The following is a 20,566-nucleotide window of genomic DNA, read 5'->3' on the forward strand; positions in this document are numbered from 1 at the left end:
ACTAAAAATCCACCACTAATGATATCAGAAGCATAGCTAGAACTAAAATTCTAATTTCATTCTCCTCTCTTTTGAGAAACATACCAGCGTTACATGATGTTTATATATTTTTGCGTAATTTATATTAGTCATAACAAATTGTGTGTAAGGCTATTTACTCTTAGCCTATGTAACATGTACATATGAAATAATTATTCACTACTTCATATAAGAAAAACAATACAAGCTTTAACTATTATTAAGGTTCTCTTTTATTCTCTTCTTTTGATTTAAGTTTACTACCTAGGTAAACATGGTTTTCATGGAATGAATGCTTTCAATCTAAAACTTTCAAAGTGACAATTTTAGCATCAATCGTCTCAAAGTAAGACGGTCTCGTACAAGACGGCTAATCAAAAACAGATATATAAACTTCAAAAGTTCTATTCTCTTACAGCCAATCTTGCGAGCGACAGTCTCAATTATGTGACGGATAGCTCAATCAGTCCGATTATAGTTTTTCTCAATATGCGATCAGTAATTAATTTATTTAAGGTCATAATTAATACCTTTAAGGTCAAAATTATTTTTTTTATAAGTATAACTTATCATAATTGATCACTCTAAGGTCTGAATTAATCACTTTTAGATCAAAAGTGAAGTATTTTATAACAAAACAGTCATGAACTTTTGATCATTTTCAAGAACATTCATTGAATCAATTGGCAAACATAATTCGATATTGACACTTCTTCTACCTTCAAATCCAGGGTAAGTAAACACTACACCCACAAATTCATTTCTAAGTCTGTTATAAACAAAAACCGATAGGGGGAAGACCAATACCACTATTCCATCAAAACCATCATACTGCATCGAATAAAAGTACTTGTAATGTGCAATGTGTTAACACTATTATTGATAGTGTTATTGATCATTCATTTGTTGTTTGAAATTCATCATTAGAATAATACCACTTTATTACCTCCGATATGATATTGTAAAAAAAGAACTATATTTAGAGGTAGAAATTGATCAGTTTAGCGTCAAAATTAATCACTTTTAGCTTAAAATTAAATTTTTTTATTTTAATTGATCTATTTGAGGTTTACTTTAAGTTGAAATTGATACATTTGATATCAAAATTGATACCTTTAAAATCAATATTAAATTTTTATTCTTTAATTTTTAAAAGACTAGCCTTTTTTAGCCTTTTTTAAAAATAAAATTTTGGCTTTGGAATGCTTCATATGGACAGCCTCAATATGAGACGGTCTGTCTGTAAGTTTTTGTGATTCTCTTTAACGTTGTTCAGAGGTTAAACTTCGGATCAGTTGTAGAGATCAGAGCCCAAGATGAGGATTTGGGCCTGCATTTGAATCGTTAGATCATGGTGGCCCTTTCCATTAATTTGAGATAAATGGATAATCTAACAATTACACTCTTTGTTGGTTGGAAATTATTAAAGTTGTATATTGTATAAAAATAATGAAATGATATGGTTGATACATTAATTGAGACATAAAAGTATGGATGAGAATAAAAAAAATGATCAAAACATTTTCATAAAAGAGAATTATATTATAGTAAAAAGACATATTAAAAATCACAAGGACAGAGTGAGTATTTGTGAATGCTGTAAATACCAAGCTTTAAGCATTATTTTATCTCATATATATATATATATATATATATATATATATAGGGAGAAGTTCAAGTAAAAATCATCCTTATATGAGAACCGTGAGAATCATAAAAAGATGTTACTTTTTATATAAAAAGGTGTTACTTTTTCAGAAAAACGTGTTACTTTGCATCTATATTTTTTTTCTGACAGTTACACTTTTTTGGTAATAAGTACCAGGTTTTTTTAAAAACAAAAGTAACACAATTTTTGTGCAAAAGTAGCAAATTTTCTGTAAAAAGATAACACATTTTTTGGTTCTCACGGTTCGCATAGAACCGTGGTTTGCACCTAAACGCGACCTTATATATATATATATATATATTATATATATATATATATATATATATATATATATATATAATATATATATATATATATAATATATATATATACATATAATATATATATATATACATATATATATATATATAGGTAGAAGTTCAAGTGAGAATCATCCTTATATTAGAACCGTGAGAACCAACTTATCTGACAAAAAAGTATTACTTTTCTATTAAAAAGGTGTTAGATGTTACTTGTTGCCAAAAATGTGTTACTTTTTTTTTATAAAAAAAAGGATGATATATATATATATATATATATATATATATATATATATATATATATATATATATATATATATTTATATATATATATGTATATATATATATATATATATATATATATATATATAATATATGTATATATATATATGTATATATATATATATATATGTATATATATATATATATATATATATATATATATATATATATATATATATATATATATATATATATATATATATATATATATATATATATATAAATTAGTTGTCCTACACTATCATATCTGAAGCTCATATTAATTTGGAAGAATACATCAATATTAATACAAACTAATTGAATATGATGTTAACTTAATTAAATAGAAATAAATATTATTGTTATAAATTAATGAAAATAAAGGAGATCTACGGACAAAATTAGTAGCAAGAAAGTGAGAAACCTTGTAAGTAGCATGCGTATAACCAAGAAAAGGATACTTCCTACATAAGCTTTGTAGTTTGTGGATTATGTGGTTTCTCATTATTATATTCTAAAAAATATCTGTATTTTTGTGTGAAAAATACATTTAGCTTCTTATATATGCTTATCTCCGATTTATATAAAAGCTACACATTTTAATAAAAAAATCTATTTAAAAAATACAGATAATATATATATATATATATATATATATATATATATATATATATATATATATATTGTTGAAAGAAATCTTAAAAATGATAAGATATTTCCTTAATCTTTTTGGGTTTATTATCACAGTGTTCTACAGTTTTTTAAATAAGATGATAAAAACCAAAATTGATGGTTGAGGTGTTATGATATGTTTTTATACTCTATCACACCTTTTAAATGAGAGTCTTTTGGGCTATAAGCCTATAAGTATGAATGTTATATATGTCCTCCTCATACATAATATTGGTGCTTAATATTTCCATTTGAAATGAGAGGTGGACGAACTCGTCACCTTTTGGGCTATAAACCTTAATATTATGTTAAGAAATCTACCTATATTACTTAAACAACAAAATATTACTTAATTTATATGTCATTTTAAACAATATAACCATCATATCATAAACTATTATAAATTAATAAGTGAGGCGACCAGCCAGTGTCGGTTCTGAGCACAAGTCGGGTAGCCGACCGTCTAGGGTTTTCATAAATAAGGGGCCTTAATAAAATGGTGCTATTCAGACCCAGTTCTGAGCAATATTTTTAAGTGATTTGTTTGTAAATTTTTTTTATATTTAAAATAATTTTAGAATATAATGTTACAACACATTTTGAATTGAGTTATTTTTTTTAAGTGGAAAACATTTTAACTTTTAGTATAATGAAGGGCCTCATTTTGAAAGATACCAAAAAAATAAATAAGGTCTCCAAAATGTTTACTCTGTCCATGCGACTGCCGACTAGCCAAGTTATAGAGTTTGAACCGAGGAGTCATTAGGTATGTTTCAGAACTTTCGGTGGTAAAGGGACAAGATTAGAAATAAGGGCCCTTGTCGCCCTTTCAAATATTATAAAGCAAATTAAAATTTTAATTTCAAATATGTAAGAGATGAAAGAGTTTCCATTTGTTTTAGTGAAAGATGCCTATAAATCTTTTTCATTAATTTAATGTACTTGTCTGACAATTAATTTCTTTGCCAATAATATCCCACTATCACTCTTAATTCTTTTTATGTTTTAATATTTAAATTTAAACCTATTGAAGTTTCGAAATATGGATATCCTGGGGTCTCAACCATCAGCTTAAGCTTTTGGTTGAGTTAATTCCTTGACATGGTATTAGAAGCCAACGTGACAAGAGGTCACGGGTTCGAATCTCAACCACCCCTCATTAAAAGTGGAATGTTCAGCACCTATGCGCATCTACACTTCTAACTCAATGGGCTCTCGTGTGAGGGGGCGTGTTAGAGTATATAACATATCCTGGTTGAGTTGGTTTCTTGACATGCCCCACCTGCCCCTGGCCAGATACAGGCTTGAGAGTCATATCTCGGCCCTTATGGGGATTGCCCTTGTTGAACATTGCTCAAATGGGGGGCGATCCTTGGAGCTAAGGCCAACTTCATTGACAAGGTACAACCAACTCGGCCTCTATTGAGTCTTCAATATTCATAATTGAAGTCTTAAATCGCACATTATTTCTTCTTACTTGGTCCAAAGCAGTTAAAATTAGAACGTACTTTAATTGAGAAGACAATCCAAATTATATATTAGTTGGTAGGTGAAAATAGGACTAAACAATTTTGCATTTGTGTCAACCCAGAAGATATGCTTTTATGCTTTCTGAATTAAAAATAAAAGAGTACCCAGTGAGTATCCCAATTAGATTGGGATGGCTCCAAAATTCCAAACTTCATGCACTTTTTCCCCGTTAATTTACCACCCCAAAAGCACTTAACTACAATAGACCAAAAACAACTCATTATTTCCGTTTTTCACCCATAATTCTCGCTTTTCCTCCCTTGGTCCCGCCCTTTCCTATATGTGCCAATTAACTACTTGAATAACAACTACACATTTGTAGCTTCTAAATGGAGCTATAAATTCAATTACTCGATCGAGTTTTGGGTTAGATTTTATCATGTTCAAATTCTATTGGATTTCGTTTTGTCAGATAATTTAAAATCATTTTGTTTCTTTTTCTATTTGTTTCAGTTTTCAGTTAAAAAAGAAATTACGTTAATGACTATTTAAAAAATTATTATGTTCTCAATAAATTTAACTAATTTTTTATTTATTATAAGACATATATTACATGACTTTGAAAATAAAAAAACTATAAAACAGAAAACTACATAATTTCAAATTGTTTTTTTTCAAAATTTTGAAGTTTTTCAATCTAAAATTTAACCATTGTACCCTCTATTCAAAATTATTTCATAATTGTCTTGCTTCACATAAAGAATATCTAATATACAAATTTAAATTTTTCAAAATAGTAGATTTAAAATAAAAATCCCCTAACCCCCCCCTCCCCCCCCCCCCCCCCCCCAAAAAAAAAAAGAAAAAATTACAGTATTTTAAAATCTTCTTTTTATCTCAAATGAAAAATATTTGATGTATAAAATTAAATCCTCTAAAAATCTCCATCCAAAATAAAAATCTCAAAATTCTCATTCTAAAACTAAATTTTAAAAATTATTCCATCCGTTTTTTTTGTTTTTCTACTTTAAGTTTTTCCACTTTATGAGAGAGAAATTTATATTTGATTTTTAAAGTATAAATTCAAGACAAAATATATTCAAGTGGAATCTTGTTAGATTCGTCTTAATGCAAAGAAATTTAATATATAATTTTTATAATTTTTTATTATACAAACTATGAAATATTGCGTCTCAAAGTTTACACTGAAATAAGTGAAAAAGTAAAGTGAACAAGCAAAAAAGAACGGAAGGTAACTTTTTGTTTCAAAAGCTAAATATTTGATATGCAAAATTAGATCTCCCTATCCTACATCGAAAATAAAACTCACCAAAATTCTCTCTTAAAATTTCTAATATTTTCCTACAATTATAGAAGTAAAACCTTCTAGCCCTCAATCCAAAAATAAACGTGCAATTTCTCCCTCCAAAATTATAGGAGTATTTTTATGGCATGATTTTTATTTTTTCACAAAATATAAATAAATAAAAGGGAAAAACATTTATTAAATCAAAACCAAAAAAGAACTTAGGGGGTTCGGAAAGATCTTTACCAAGTAAGATGCTTGTGGAAGAATTTGATGATTTTCATGTTGGCAATAAAAAATATTGTTTAGGTTTAAGTATGATAATAGTATAAAATTAATAATGTTGATTATCATGGTAATAAAAAAGAACTTATTCTTAATTTTATTAATATTAATATAAATAAAAACAATAAATGACGGAGAAATATACATATCAGTCTCTTATGAAAACAAAACATTTTATTCAATTTTTAAAATCATAACTCTTTAAAATAATAGAAACATAACACCATTAATCAATACAAATTTAATAATAAAACAAACAAAAAAGGTAGTATACAATATTTCACACCATTATTAAGTATTTGAATGTTTTCTCTTTCACTAATGTGACAAAAATTTTGATTTTCACCCTAATCTTAATTTCAAATAAAAAAATATTTTTTCCTATTTTGGTAAAATACCCTATTTGTTATTTTGACGTTATACACCAAAAACTTTTAATTTGTATACAATTCTCAAAATATAAGTTATAATTATTTGAAATCTTGTTTGAATTATCTCAATATAAATTCTTTTAATTTTAATTTTTTACCAAACATAATTTGAAATATAATTTTTAATTATTAAATTACATATTAAAATATAACAAGTAGCTTGTATAATGAAATAGAGAGAGCACAATGAATGAATTTTGAATTATAAATATGTGTAAGTAATAAAAGTACAAATTAGAAACAATGTTCTTTATTGTGATTTCTGAATTCTCCATGTCCTTATTTTCCCCACAAATAACCATTTAAAGCACAGCCAAGTACCCACTTAATGCAGCTGGCTCCAACCCATTTCCCTCCTCTTTTTACCCTTCTTCTTATTCCTTCTCTTCTATAAACCCCATCTCTTCCCCCTTTCTCACTCCACATTCCACATTCCCTCTCTAAAACCTCCCAATTTTCAAAAATGGAACCCCTAAATCTCATTTTCTCTCTCCTTACCTTACTCCTCTTATCCTCTTCTTCTTCCTCAGCTAAACGCCATGAACAATCTGTACAAACACTTTCTATTAAACCCGATATCATCAACCCTAAATTACCACCCAAATCATTATCATCCAACAAGAAATTTGAAGGTTCGTCTAATTTGGTAGACTTGAAATATCATATGGGTCCCGTTTTATCATCTTCCCCGATTAATGTTTACATTATTTGGTATGGTAAGTGGGCCCCACAACAACAATCTCTCATTAGAGATTTTCTTCATTCAATCTCACCTTCTTCTTCATCCTCCTCTTCTAAATCGACTCAAACAGTGTCCGATTGGTGGAAAACGGTGTCGCTTTACACTGACCAAACCGGTGCTAACGTGTCAAGGAATCTTCTCATTGCCGGAGAATATTCCGATCATTATTATTCTCAAGGGTCTCATCTGACCCGACTTTCAGTCCAGCAAGTAATTGGAAACGCAGTTAAAACGGCACCGTTTCCAGTAGATCATAAACATGGAATCTACCTCATATTAACTTCTGTGGACGTTACCATGCAAGATTTCTGCCGAGCGGTATGTGGGTTCCACTACTTTACTTTCCCATCTCTCGTGGGTTACACGCTCCCTTACGCATGGATCGGGAATTCGGGCAAACAGTGCCCCGAAGTTTGTGCATACCCGTTTGCAGTACCCGGGTATATGGGTGGTAGCGGGTTGGCGGCTCTTAAGCCGCCGAATGACGATGTGGGTGTTGATGGGATGATTAGTGTCATTGGGCATGAATTAGCTGAGCTTTCATCTAATCCGTTGATTAATGCATGGTACGCCGGAGAAGATCCCACGGCTCCCACTGAAATTGGGGATCTTTGTGAAGGATTATATGGTACGGGTGGTGGTGGTGGGTATACGGGTCAAGTAATGAGAGACCGAAAGGGTAAAACTTTTAATATGTATGGGAAAAAAGGAAGAAGGTTTTTGATTCAGTGGATATGGAGCCCCGTTTTGAAAGCTTGTGCGGGACCAAATGCTTTGGACTAAATTTATAAAAATTTAATACTGATATTATTATTACGAATAGTAGTTTAGTATTTTTATTTTATTTACCATGTAAATTATTGTTATACTATTATTATATATGGTGTTTCATTCGTTTCATTACACTTGATAGAATATAATTATTTTTTACGTATTTAATTTGAGTTTAAATTAAATTTTTTAAAATGAATATTTTAAAATATTAGTGATATAAAAAATAAGATTTTATTTAGATTATAACGAAGTATTAAGCAATATTTAATATATAAGTAATAAGGGGCCGTTTGGTTGGGGGTAATAATCAAAGGGAAAGGAAATGAAAATACTCACTTCCCTATGTTGTTGTTTATTTGCCATTTTCTATCATTTCATTTCACCTATTTTAGTTTTGGGTTTACCCCAAACCAAACTATTATACTCTCATTTTCTACCCCCACACTTTCCCATTCCATTCCCCACTTCATTACCCATCACTTAAAATTTGAACTTTGATTTATGAATATTGTTATAATTCGCCACTCTTTTCATTTTATTGCCACCCCTAAATAAAATTACGAATTTGTCCCTGGAATTTAAAAAATAATTTTTTTTTAAAAAAATTGTTATTAATTTTATTTTTATTATTATTGCTATTATTATTGTTGTTATTGTTGTTATTATTATTATTATTATTATTTCAATGGAGCTAGAAATATATTATTTAGAGTTATGTTTTTTTTTTCTGCATATTACAGGAAAAGATGATGTAGGTTAATGATATTTTTTTAAAAAATAAGTTTTTTAAGTTTATCATATAATAACTAGTTATTTTTGGAAAAAATATAAAAGAATTTAAAAACTCATAATTTGATTCCTTAACTTAAACCAAACAGTCACAAAAGGAATCAATGAGCATTTCATTCCGTTTCCTGAACACAGCCAAACGATTAGGCTAAATTAGGGGAATCCATTCCTTTCTCCTTCATTCCCTTTCCTCATTCCATTTCGATTCCCTTGTGCGAACCAAACAGCCCCTAAGTATTATAGAACGGAACTAAAAAAAAATATAAGTATTTTACTCCTATTAGTAATTATGGTGTAGTTATTCTGAATTTTGTGACCCACCGAGGGAAGGTATAAGGAAAATGCTCCACGAATGTGCCTTTCATGAATATTGAACTCTGGTTATATTGACATTTGGAAACTTGGACCAACTCAACTCCTACATTGTTGTGGGCTGTGGCAAAGAGCCGAAGATATTTTAGTAAGTTTTGAAGTAGAAGTAATTCTTTTGTTCCACTATACTTTAGGTAGCGTAAGTAAATAAACGATGATTTATAATATTGGTAAATTACTTTTTTGTGGAAAGATCTGAGGGTGAAGCCTTTTGGATTCTAATTTATCTTTTTTTGTTTTGTTTATTTTATTGGTATTTGTTTTGTGGTAATTTATAAATCATCATCATCATCATCATCCTACCTAATGTACCTCGCTCATAGAATGAGGACAGGGTCTGTGGAGGGAAAAAGACGGCGGCAACTCATACCGATAAAGGAGAGCGCAGCTGAAGGAAGATAAATAGACGTACTAACCATAGGAAAGATAATTTAAAGGCCTATAAATAAAATAAAAGCAAAACCACTACAAAAGGAAAGCAAAAAACTGATAGAAAGTAAACAAGAAAAGCAAGAGGTTAAGACATCAGAAATCTAAGACATGGATATGGCGTCTCCAACTACTCATATCCCTAATCAGGTCTGCAGAGAGTTTAACTCATACAAGTCAACGCTTATTTGCTCATCCCAAGTTCTCCTGAGTCTTCATCGACTCCTCTTACCATCTATTATAATGTTTTTTATCCTCCTTACAGGGGCGTCGAAAGTCTTTCTCTGTACATGCCCAAACCACCTCAATCTATTTTCGCGCATCTTTCCAGATTTAGGGGCTATCCCTAGTTTTTCCCTGAACTCTTGATTCCTAATTCGATCCATCAATATGTACCTACACATCCACCTTAGCATACGCATTTCTGTAACTTCCATATTGTGTTAAAAAATCTTCTTTACAGGCCAACATTTGGTCCCATAAAGCATAGCCGGTCTGATTGCCGCTCAGTAGAACTTTCCTTTTAATTTACTTGGGAATTTCCTATCACATAGCACTGGGAGGTGCTCATTTGGGTAATCGGGTCGGTATCGGACGGGTGTCATTCGATTCGGTTGTATTTCAGATCGGTTATATTTCAGATGCATGTTGCGACGGGTCCTACTTGGGTCGGGTCGGTTAGTCACGGTTCGATTGAAAATCGGTTATTCGCGCTATCAGGTTAGCATCAGTTCGGTGTCGGTTGAAGTTCGTGTCAAGTTTCAATCGGTCTCAGGTTGTCATCGGTTAATAATTGTTTCGATTTTACCGAATGCAGAACGGGTTCGGATATTTTTCAAGTAGAATTCGGCTACGAATTGCGAATTACTAATTACTATTGATCGAGTCAGTATCAGATTAAGTTGTTAGTCATTTTTTAATTGATGATAAGGTTCCTTTACTTAAATCAAAATAGTGAAATTGCAAATCAATTAGTGATCATTATTACATTGTTACTTTTACTTGTTTGACCGTAAATTAAAATTATATCAATTTTTATATAATTCGATTAAAAGTAGTTAAATAAACATTTACCATTGATTATTAACTCTAAATATATTAAACCATGTATTTATAAAATTTATTTTATTAAAATATTTATGACTTTATTAGAGTAACTAATAACATGATTGAATATGAGTCAATCATACTTCTATGTAAAAAGTTGGTTTAGGTTTACAGCAGTTCGATCTAAACTTCGTTCGGGTTAAGTCGATTTTAGCCGGATCAAGTTCGGTTTTGAGCATGATTCGGGTCGATCACTATTAAGTTCGGGTAATCTCGGTTAATAGTTACGTGTCGGTTAGAAAAATCGGTTACAATTCGGGTTCAGTTTCTCATTTTCGGTTGTGAATCGGTTCGGGTTGGGTAATATCGGTTCGATAAACCTAAAAAAGGAACACATTTTCGGGTCGGTTTACTTTCGATTTCGGATCAGATTTTCGGGTTGGGTCACTTTTGAACAGCTCTAAGCACTGCGGTGGCGCCACTTAAGCCAACCCGCTTGTATACGATGATTTACATCCCCGTGAATCTCCCCATTCCTTTGAATGATCGATCCCAAATACTTGTACTTGGTTGTACTTTTAACAACCGTTTCATTTATGGACACCTTTGGTTCACCTACCGTTGATGTCCCACTGAAGTCACAGCGCAAATACTCGGTCTACGTACGACTAATGCACAACCCTTTACCTTCTAAAGCTTCCCTCCACTCGTCCAATTTATTACTAGCCTCCTCTCTAGTTTCTACTACTAACACTATGTCGTCAACGAATATCATACACCACGGTACCGTCTCCCAAACATATTTAAATCTCTTCCATTATGACAGTAAAAATGAAAAAGTTTAGAGCCGATCCCTGATGTAAACCAACTTTAACCGGAAAAGACTATGTTATTCCCACCGGTGTTTGAATGTTAGTCGAAGCTCTGTCATACATATCCTATATAGCCTCAATGTACACTGAAGAAATACCTCTAGCCTTGAGGCTATCCCAGATGACACGTCGTGGTATGCTATCATACGCTTTCTCCAAGTCAATGAACACCATATGCAGATTTTTCTTTCACTCCCTATATTTCTCCATGAGTCTCCTCAAAACATGAATTGTCTCAATGGTCGACCTTCCTGGCATGAAACCGAATTGATTCTCTCTAATCACTGTTTTCTGTCTAATTCTCCCCTCTATCACTCTTTCCCACAATTTCATTGTGTGACTTAGATGTTTGATACCTCTATAGTTGCAGCATACTTGCGCATCGCCTTTGTTTTTAAACAGAGGTACTAGCGTGCTATTCCTCCATTCTTCTGGCATCTTATGTGTCCTCAAAATAATATTAAAGAAGTTAGTCAGCCAAGGAATGCCCTTTGCTCATAAACCCGTCCACAATTTATAAATCACGGTGATCAATACAGATTTTGTCCCTATAATTGCTACTATATTTGACTTTTTCGTACACTTTAATGTGTTATTTTTGTTATTTATATATTGAACCATAAATATTTAAAAATTATAAAAAAATTATTATAAATATATGTGATTAGATAATTCAAACAAAATCGCATTTGCTTATATTTTTTCTTCCACATTAACCGCAACATATAAAATAAAGTTGAACGATAAATAATGGGAGTAGGGATGGTCATGGGTCCAGAACCCTGTTGTACCCGCCCCTTTTTTAAGGGTCTGGGTCTTATTTTTTGAAACACACTGGATTCGGGTTTGATCTGGATCTTGACCTGGACCCTGGACCTGCCCCTAGACCCGGACCTGGACCCTTGTAACTATTAAATTATCGTGCACTATTTTGTGACTTTTGTCTATTAATCTGATTTCTACTTTACCCCAATACCCTTTATATATATATATATATATATATATATATATATATATATATATATATATATATATATGTATATATGTATGTATATATTCCTCCTTGTTATTTAAACAATCTTTGGTCGAAAGTTAAATCAAGATTGACAACAATTTAATTCTTGGTGGACTAAACTTTCCCCGCCCTTTGCGAAAAATGAAAATCTTTGTCACGAAAATCGACAAAATTTACTTTATGATCTAACAACCAAATTCTGGCAGCATAGGTATAAATATATTTTGAATTCACTTTTTAGATTTTTGGTGAGTTAAAAATTTTAAAAATGTGTTTAACAAGTGATTTTTTTTAGATTTTTGAGCAAAATAAAATAAAGTTAATTTTCTTAAGTTTTTACAATGATTTTTGACTTTTTAATACACTTTTTTTCCTAAAAAAAAGCCAAGAAGTAATATTAAATTTTATTAAACAGTGGATCTCTTTTGACAATTAATTTATCCAACTATTTTAATAATAGACAAAAATAACATACACATTTCGCCGATAGATCAAGTCCAACAAAAAAAAAAGTAAAAATCATCACAGAATTGATGAAATAAGCACACAAAAAATCCATAATCAATAGCCGAAACCTATTTGTCAAATAAGCCATCATATTCCAAGTATTCTTGGTTGGCAAATGTTAATTGGTTTACTTTAAAAAGTTGGAAACAGTCAAGAGGCCCACATAATTTAGATAGACAATGATAGCGTTAACTTTTTAAACAATTGACTTAGCACCACATAGTTTAGTCCAATTCTTAGCAACAAACCAATGATTTATTTTGGTTAATTACTTTAACCTTTACACTGTCTTATCATGAGACGGATTCATATAATTAGCTCATTTTTTAAATATAATTAGTTTATTTTTTAATTAATTGTATTAAGCTCGTAAGTAATCGTTTTAAGATTATGAGTAATCACTCTAAAACTATTAAAAATAATTATTTTAAAATTATAAGTGATCACTTTAATGTTATAAGTGATCACTTTAAAACAAAAAATATATATTAAGACAACCCAATATAAATAGTCTCATCGTGAAACTGTCTCATTTAAGAGTCAGTCAATATACTTGAACTTGTGCATTTATTTAAAGGTATTATGTCCACCCCTCAAATATAGACTTGCTATTAAGTATTATGTCCCGGTGATGTGGATTTTTACCATCGGATTCAACTATGATTTTCAAAACATGCCATAACCAAGCCCTCTGATATATTGCTTAGCGCCAAGCGGTGCAAACCAATTTCAACTTTTTTTTTATGCAACTAACTAATTCTCTAACTTTTAAACCGTTACTCTTATTCAATATTATTTTTTATTTTGAGTTGTATTTTTTTTTACAGTATTTTTTTCTTTGACAATAATTTATTATTTTTTAAATTTTTATTTATACTTATTAACTTACTTTTATTAACTAGGTAATTTATTATATTGTTTCATTTATTATTAAATATTCACTTTTATCTTAAAAAGCACACCCTAAATTTTTCTTTGTTACTATAAATAACATGAGTATAATAAATACAGTGGAACAGTGACACTAAGTCGCATGCTCCAAAGTTGCATACTGCAACTAGTTGCACTTGTACAAAGGCGAAACTAGCAACACATGTTTTTATGTAATTTAGATTTAAATTATAGTACATAAATTTTTATATGAGACAATCTTATTGAAAGACGCGCATTATAGGTTAAATTGTCCTTCTAACACATATTATAAGCACATAAGCTTTTTATTTAAGGTCAACTTACCGAAAAACGATCTATCACAAGAATAGCTTATTAAGTATAAACTAGTATATGAGTGTCCTTGCCTTAATAGCATTTTTTAATTAGCAAGAACATCATGTAGACATATAATTTGTTACTCTGTTGTAGATGTCGTATAACATTTTTATCAATGAATTATAAGGTTCCTTTCAAAAAGAAAATAAATATTACCTTCGTTCTGAAATAATTGCAATTGATTGTGACTTAATGTGTGGCACAGTATCACTATCAATTGCAATTATAATGGGACTGATAAATTATATAGAATTCTTAATCAATAAACACGAAAAGTCGAGAATTAAGTTTTGTTTTAATTGAAGAGTAAATACTACTTTTCTAGTTAAGGTTAAAATTCGAATCTTACCTTATGCAATCTTAAAAAAACACAAAAAGTGTATCTGAAACTTATAGAAATTGTAATTATGTTGTGTGATTGGGAAATATAATTTGTCTAAAAGCATTAATGGTTATGTATACCTCTTTCATCTTCAACCTTAGCTTAGCTTAGATTAGATAAATATGTCATATTCACACACACACCATCATGTACAACTAATGTCCAGCCAGAAGCTCAAAGGAATGATAGAAAGTTTTACAAATTATGCTTATATACTTTTGTTTTCTTTCTATTGTCTTCGCTATCAAAGGTCAATTTTGATAATTTGATTAATAAATCTTTTAATAATGGGCCATTTTAAGGTTAATTTTAATTATTTGATTAATTAATCTTTAAAATAATGGGGCATTTTTTGTGGCTATGCATTTTTTGGGTACAAAATTGCTAATAAAAGAATGATTTGTTTGTTTTTACAACTTGATTTAGTGGTTAATATTTAGTGTATCTAATAAGTTAATTTGAGAGTATAATGAATTAGTTTTAGTGTCACACATCACATTCAAATATAGATTGTCCATTGTATATGAATTTATATAAATCAACAAATATGCATATTCTTATATTATACGGATACATATACTAATATATTGATATAATATGTGATATTACTTAATTTACTATCGTATCCTTTTATCCGTTTATAAATTTGCTACTTTCTTTTTTAAAAAATAACCTCATGATCTCTTAATTATTTCTTTCACACATTTGATTTCCTTCACATGCGAGTGTCCATTGTATATGATTCGCCAGTTAATTCATCTTTAAAATTCACGATTTATTAAAAGTGATCTTAAAATAGCCTAAAACTGATCATAATTTGTGAAAAAATTAATAAATTATGTGACAGTGGTATAACCAAGTAATGATGTTGATTAATAAAGTGGGAGTTATTGTTTTATTTTACAACAATGAAAAGGTAACATCAATTCAACATAATTGACGGAGACAAAATGTAATCGTAGATTGTCATTGATAAATCTACAAACTCGAGTGGAGACTGGAGAGGAGGATAATGCATTGGTTCGTACGCGTGAATTGTGCGCTGCAAAATGTACTGAAACCGCAGATTTATGAATTAAAAGCCTTAGAAATATAGAATTGTACTCCATGCCTCTATAATAAAGTAAAGTACCACAGTTGTAATTAATTCCTCCCTTCTGAAACATTTTTTGCGGGAAGTATTTTGGACATTTTAGGGGTATTGAGCAAAACTAAAATAAGATTGTGATGTATATGTTTTATTTTTTAAAATATCATTGAGAAATATTAATTTTTTTCTATTAAACATGACACTACTTTGCTTATTTCACACAATTAACCAATAAAATACAACAATACACCTTGATTAATTCAATGATTTTTAAATATCGGATAACCATTAACCCAAACATAGTACTCCTAATCGAAAAACACTAGTATAAATTACACTTATTTCTTTTTTAAATAAAAATAATATATTTTTAATATATAATTAAAAAAGTGTGTATATAAAAATTTTGGGCCCTAAGCTGTCGCTCATGTGACTCATGCTATACAGTCGGCCATGCTTTCTGTATTATGGTTATTGACCTTATTAATTATTCAAGCATATTTCCTTCATTATTTTTACTTGCACCAAAACTAACATTTGCACTATTTATCATTTGATAGTATTTTATATATTGCAGTTATCATATGAGAAAAAAATATAGTCATGTGGGATCTTGTTTTATTGATCTCGTCACATATATTTTCATAATATCAAATTTTTATAATTTTTTAGTTATTTATAACTCTAGATATAAATAATTCAACAAACGCATTGCACTGCGGAAAAAATGTTTCGATGCAAGTAAAAAAAAGAACAAAGGAATATATTTTTTTTGATAATTTAGAAAAGTATACTTTCACGATATTAACTTTTTGTAATTTTAGTTATGTATATAATTTAATAGGAGTATATAAATTATCAAAATAATATATTGAATTGCGCAAAAAGTCAAATATAGCAAGTCCAATATATTATATTGCATATGAATTAATAGGACCTTTTTGAATTTTATAGATAAAAAGATAAGGGATGAAAACAATTTTGTAAAAGAAAATTACAATGAAGTAAAAATAAAATAGAGTAATAACTAAGAAGGAAATTTTGATCATCCCCTAAAGATACGGAGTAGCAATTGCACATTTTTATTTTCTAAATTCTACCCCTATTTTCCACCCCATTGGCGTCAGCATAATGGGAGGAGAATAGAGAAAGCTAACGAACAGCAACAAAGTATTTGAAACGCAAACTTAAAAGGCAATCTCATGACGGGCTAGAGCAAAGATTTGGAGATTCTATTTTTTTAATATCTTTTAAAATAAATTTACTTTTTATATTAAAAGATAAAAATTTTTCACCACAATATAATTTGCTTTTAGTGGGATATATTTAATGACATTTAATTTATATGTCAAAATTCTGATAGTATACATAGTGGCTTTTAGGGGTGTTCAAAAAAACCCGGTTTGCAAAACCCGACCCGGAGTATCCGGTATAAAAAACCGGATAATTAACCCGATTTTTCAAAACCGGGTATTTCGGACCGGGTACCGGTTTATAAATCGGGTACTCGGGTCGGATCCGAATATCAAATTTTAGTAAAACCGGATACCCGGTATTTGGGTTTTTTTTTTAAAATAAAAAATGCTTATTCTTAATATATTATAATCATTTTACCCTAAAAAAAAATAAATGTGTTAAAATTCAAAGTAATGTGTTAAATTATATTCTATTATTGTCCTTAAATAATATTTCAAACGGTGTATTTCAAAATAAGTGTTTTCCGTAATTATTAGATTGATAGCATGTTTCATAAAATATCTCATCCGATGATCAGCTTAAGAATTTGCTTTATTCTTAATGTGGTATTGGCAATTAGATTGTAAATTTACTAAAATTATACTTGATAATTAGAATTTAATTAGGATCACCAAAGTAATAACTAATTAGTAAAGATATTGTGTTACTTAGTTTTATCTTATTACTAGTATAAAAACACGTATAATGCACCGATTTATTATTATAGAATATATAAAAATATTACTTCATAGAATATGTAAGTAAATATTATCATGATTAAATTTATTGAATACATGATTTTTTTAAGAAAAAATTAAATATTGAATTTTAAAATTATTTATCAATACATCACTTTTTCATTCAATTATATGTAATAAATTCTAAGTTAGTATGAAATTGCTAAAATAAATTACATAAATATTTTGCCTAATTTAGCTCCAATTTAAAAAAAAAATTCTAAATTAGGTAAATCTATCATGTAAACAACTTATATCCACAAAATTTCTAAATTAGGTAAATCTATCATGTAAACAACTTAGAATTTGAATTTTATATGAAAAAAGTTAAAAGAAATAAGGAAAAAAAACACAATTAAAAAAAAAAAACCGGATATTCGGTTTTCGACCCGGTTTAAACCGGGTCGGAACCGGGTCACATTTTTAGGTACTCGAAAAAGCGGGTACCCGGATTTTTGGATCCGAGTCGACCTGGTACCCGATTTTGAACACCCCTAGTGGGTTTAGTGACATTTATTAGATCCTTTAGCAGCATAATGAAAAATCATACTAAAGTTTTTCGCGACGTAGGATCTGATGACATTTCTCATAAATGCCACCATAGGCTATAGTAACAATTACATATGCTACTGAAGATCAAATAAATTGTCACTAAATCACTTTAAAATAGAATTTCAAATAAAAATGTATAATTGTTACACTAAAAATATAAATCAGTAACATTTTTTTAATGCAATTAAATCCAATATCACAAAAAGTTAGATTTTATTGTAATATTTCCATTTCAGAAATATATTTCGAAACAAAATGTATTGTAACATAAAGGTTGAAAGCGTAAGCCTCAAAGAGGTTTAACAAAGAAAAGCAAATGAAAAATATAACGCAAAATGAACACAAGTATTTATGAGGTATCTTGAATACCTCCCCCTCAAATATAGTTTATTATAATGAATTCAACAATTACAAATATAATAAACCACCCTTATCTTGAGAACAATCTCTCAAGATCACAAATACTAAAGCAAAGTAAGAACACTCTCAAGTTTCTAACAATGCAATAGCCCTCTCAACAATATGTGTGTTTGTGGTGAATGTTACTATGAGTGATGAATCCTATTTATAGGCAAAATATTCATCACTCTTAGTATTCCCTCATAAATCACCATAAACTCACATTTAACAACTCAATTAACATCCTAATTAACTATGACAATAAACATTACAATAAACAATAGAGTAATGCACCACATAATTGCATAGTCACTTCATATTCTGACCAAAACAGAATTCAAAGTAGTCTGTTGATCTTCCTGTTGCTTTGATCAAACAACTCTCATCAACCGTTCCAAATCTTAAACCATCCATATTCGACACATCTTTATCGACCCCCTCTAAAGTACAAGACAAAGTATGTTCGATTAAATGTTTAAAGTTAACGTCGTTATTAAGATTATTGGTACTTGCTTTAACAAAGGTTATTATATTACTTCAAATATAATTAAAAGTTCACAAAATAATCACTTATTAAAAAACATTGCTTAAAACTGGACTCAAATGACTCCATTTAATATTTAAGGCCACTTATTTCTAAGACCATCAATGATTGACTACCCGAATGCTCTATAAATTGGCCAAATGTTGCACCCAAATCAATGCATAAATGTATAGACGTAAGCATTGCATGTAAAGCAATGATAGAGGAGTATATACCGTTCTGTATAGCTCATTTTGCATCCTTTAAAGAGATTTTTATTCAAATGATCCAAAAGGAGTGGGATAAATGAGTATTATATTCTGAAATTTTAACTTAAATCTAAACTTTTAATGAAATTGGTATCTTAATATGATATTAAATGTCAATGTTATCAAATGTGTTAATTTGAGTTTTGTATTTACATTGGTATTAATTACATAATTGTGTTTCCATTTTAAAGCTGAGTGAACGTCGTGTTTGATTATACAAAGGCGGATAAGTGTTGAGTGAGATCAATTCTGAACATTTCAAAACATAAAACAAGGTCACAAGTTTGAATCTCATTTACCCTTCATTTTTAATGTATATATTTAGCATGCACTAGATATGATAAAGACATGTGTTGCATCTACATCTATAGTTTAAAAGGATTGTTATATAAAACAGCATAATGAAGTACAAATAATATATTGTGCGAGCACTTCAATTTAAGCTTTAAATTAAGCTTTTTGCGAATATAAGGGTTTATTCGAGTTGTTGGGTTGATTTCGGGTAAGCTGTTTCAAGGCAATTCAAAATTGGATTTTGTGGCCGTATTGTTTTTACTTAATTTTAAATTATTTATAAAGTCGGGTCAAATTAAATTCTGTTATAAAATAGAATAAATTTCAAATAATCAAATGTGTTTTGAACATCTTTAGCTCCGGACAAATAAAAGTAGTACAACTGGCTGTTTTATAGAAGTAAGACTTAAAGTGCTAGGACTCGACGCATCCATAAACGTTCAATTCTTCTTAATTTGCTAGAGTCGGATCGTTAATAATGAGTCAACTAATTTAAATAAATTGCTTTACATGCCTAAAATATATTTTATCTATTTTTTTTGTCCATTTTACATTTTTCTATTTTAGAAGAGAAAAATTTAGATTTCATAGTTAAATATATTCATATGGGATCTTGTTAGATTTATCTTGATGTAAAGTTTTTTAATATATAATTTTTATAATTTTTGTTATACGTAATTAGAGATATTAAGGATTAAAATTTGATTTGAAAAAGCGTGTTAAAAATAAAGTGGACAAACAAAAAGGTACTAATTTAGAAAGTATTATAACGGATATTGTTTGGGGTGGAATTTAGTTACAATTAGTATTAAATGATGGGAATTTGATAGTATTAGCCAGCGCAGCTGCCAGTTGAA

The 20,566-nt window shown here is 29.3% G+C and overlaps 1 protein-coding gene across 1 annotated transcript; it reads left to right on the forward strand.

The window, feature by feature from the left end:
- Positions 1-6,597: 6,597 nt before the first annotated feature.
- Positions 6,598-8,056, forward strand: LOC130826497 (protein EXORDIUM-like 5). Its single transcript, XM_057692080.1, has one exon. The coding sequence runs from the start codon at positions 6,875-6,877 to the stop codon at positions 7,934-7,936; it is 1,062 nt and encodes a 353-aa protein (XP_057548063.1). The 5' UTR covers positions 6,598-6,874; the 3' UTR covers positions 7,937-8,056.
- Positions 8,057-20,566: the final 12,510 nt, after the last annotated feature.

Source organism: Amaranthus tricolor, chromosome 1 (assembly GCF_026212465.1).
Source record: "Amaranthus tricolor cultivar Red isolate AtriRed21 chromosome 1, ASM2621246v1, whole genome shotgun sequence".
NCBI lineage: Eukaryota > Viridiplantae > Streptophyta > Magnoliopsida > Caryophyllales > Amaranthaceae > Amaranthus > Amaranthus tricolor.

Bases quoted from the DNA above. Each gene is read 5' to 3' on its own strand.
- LOC130826497 (XM_057692080.1), top strand. From the start codon at position 6,875: ATGGAACCCCTAAATCTCATTTTCTCTCTCCTTACCTTACTCCTCTTA.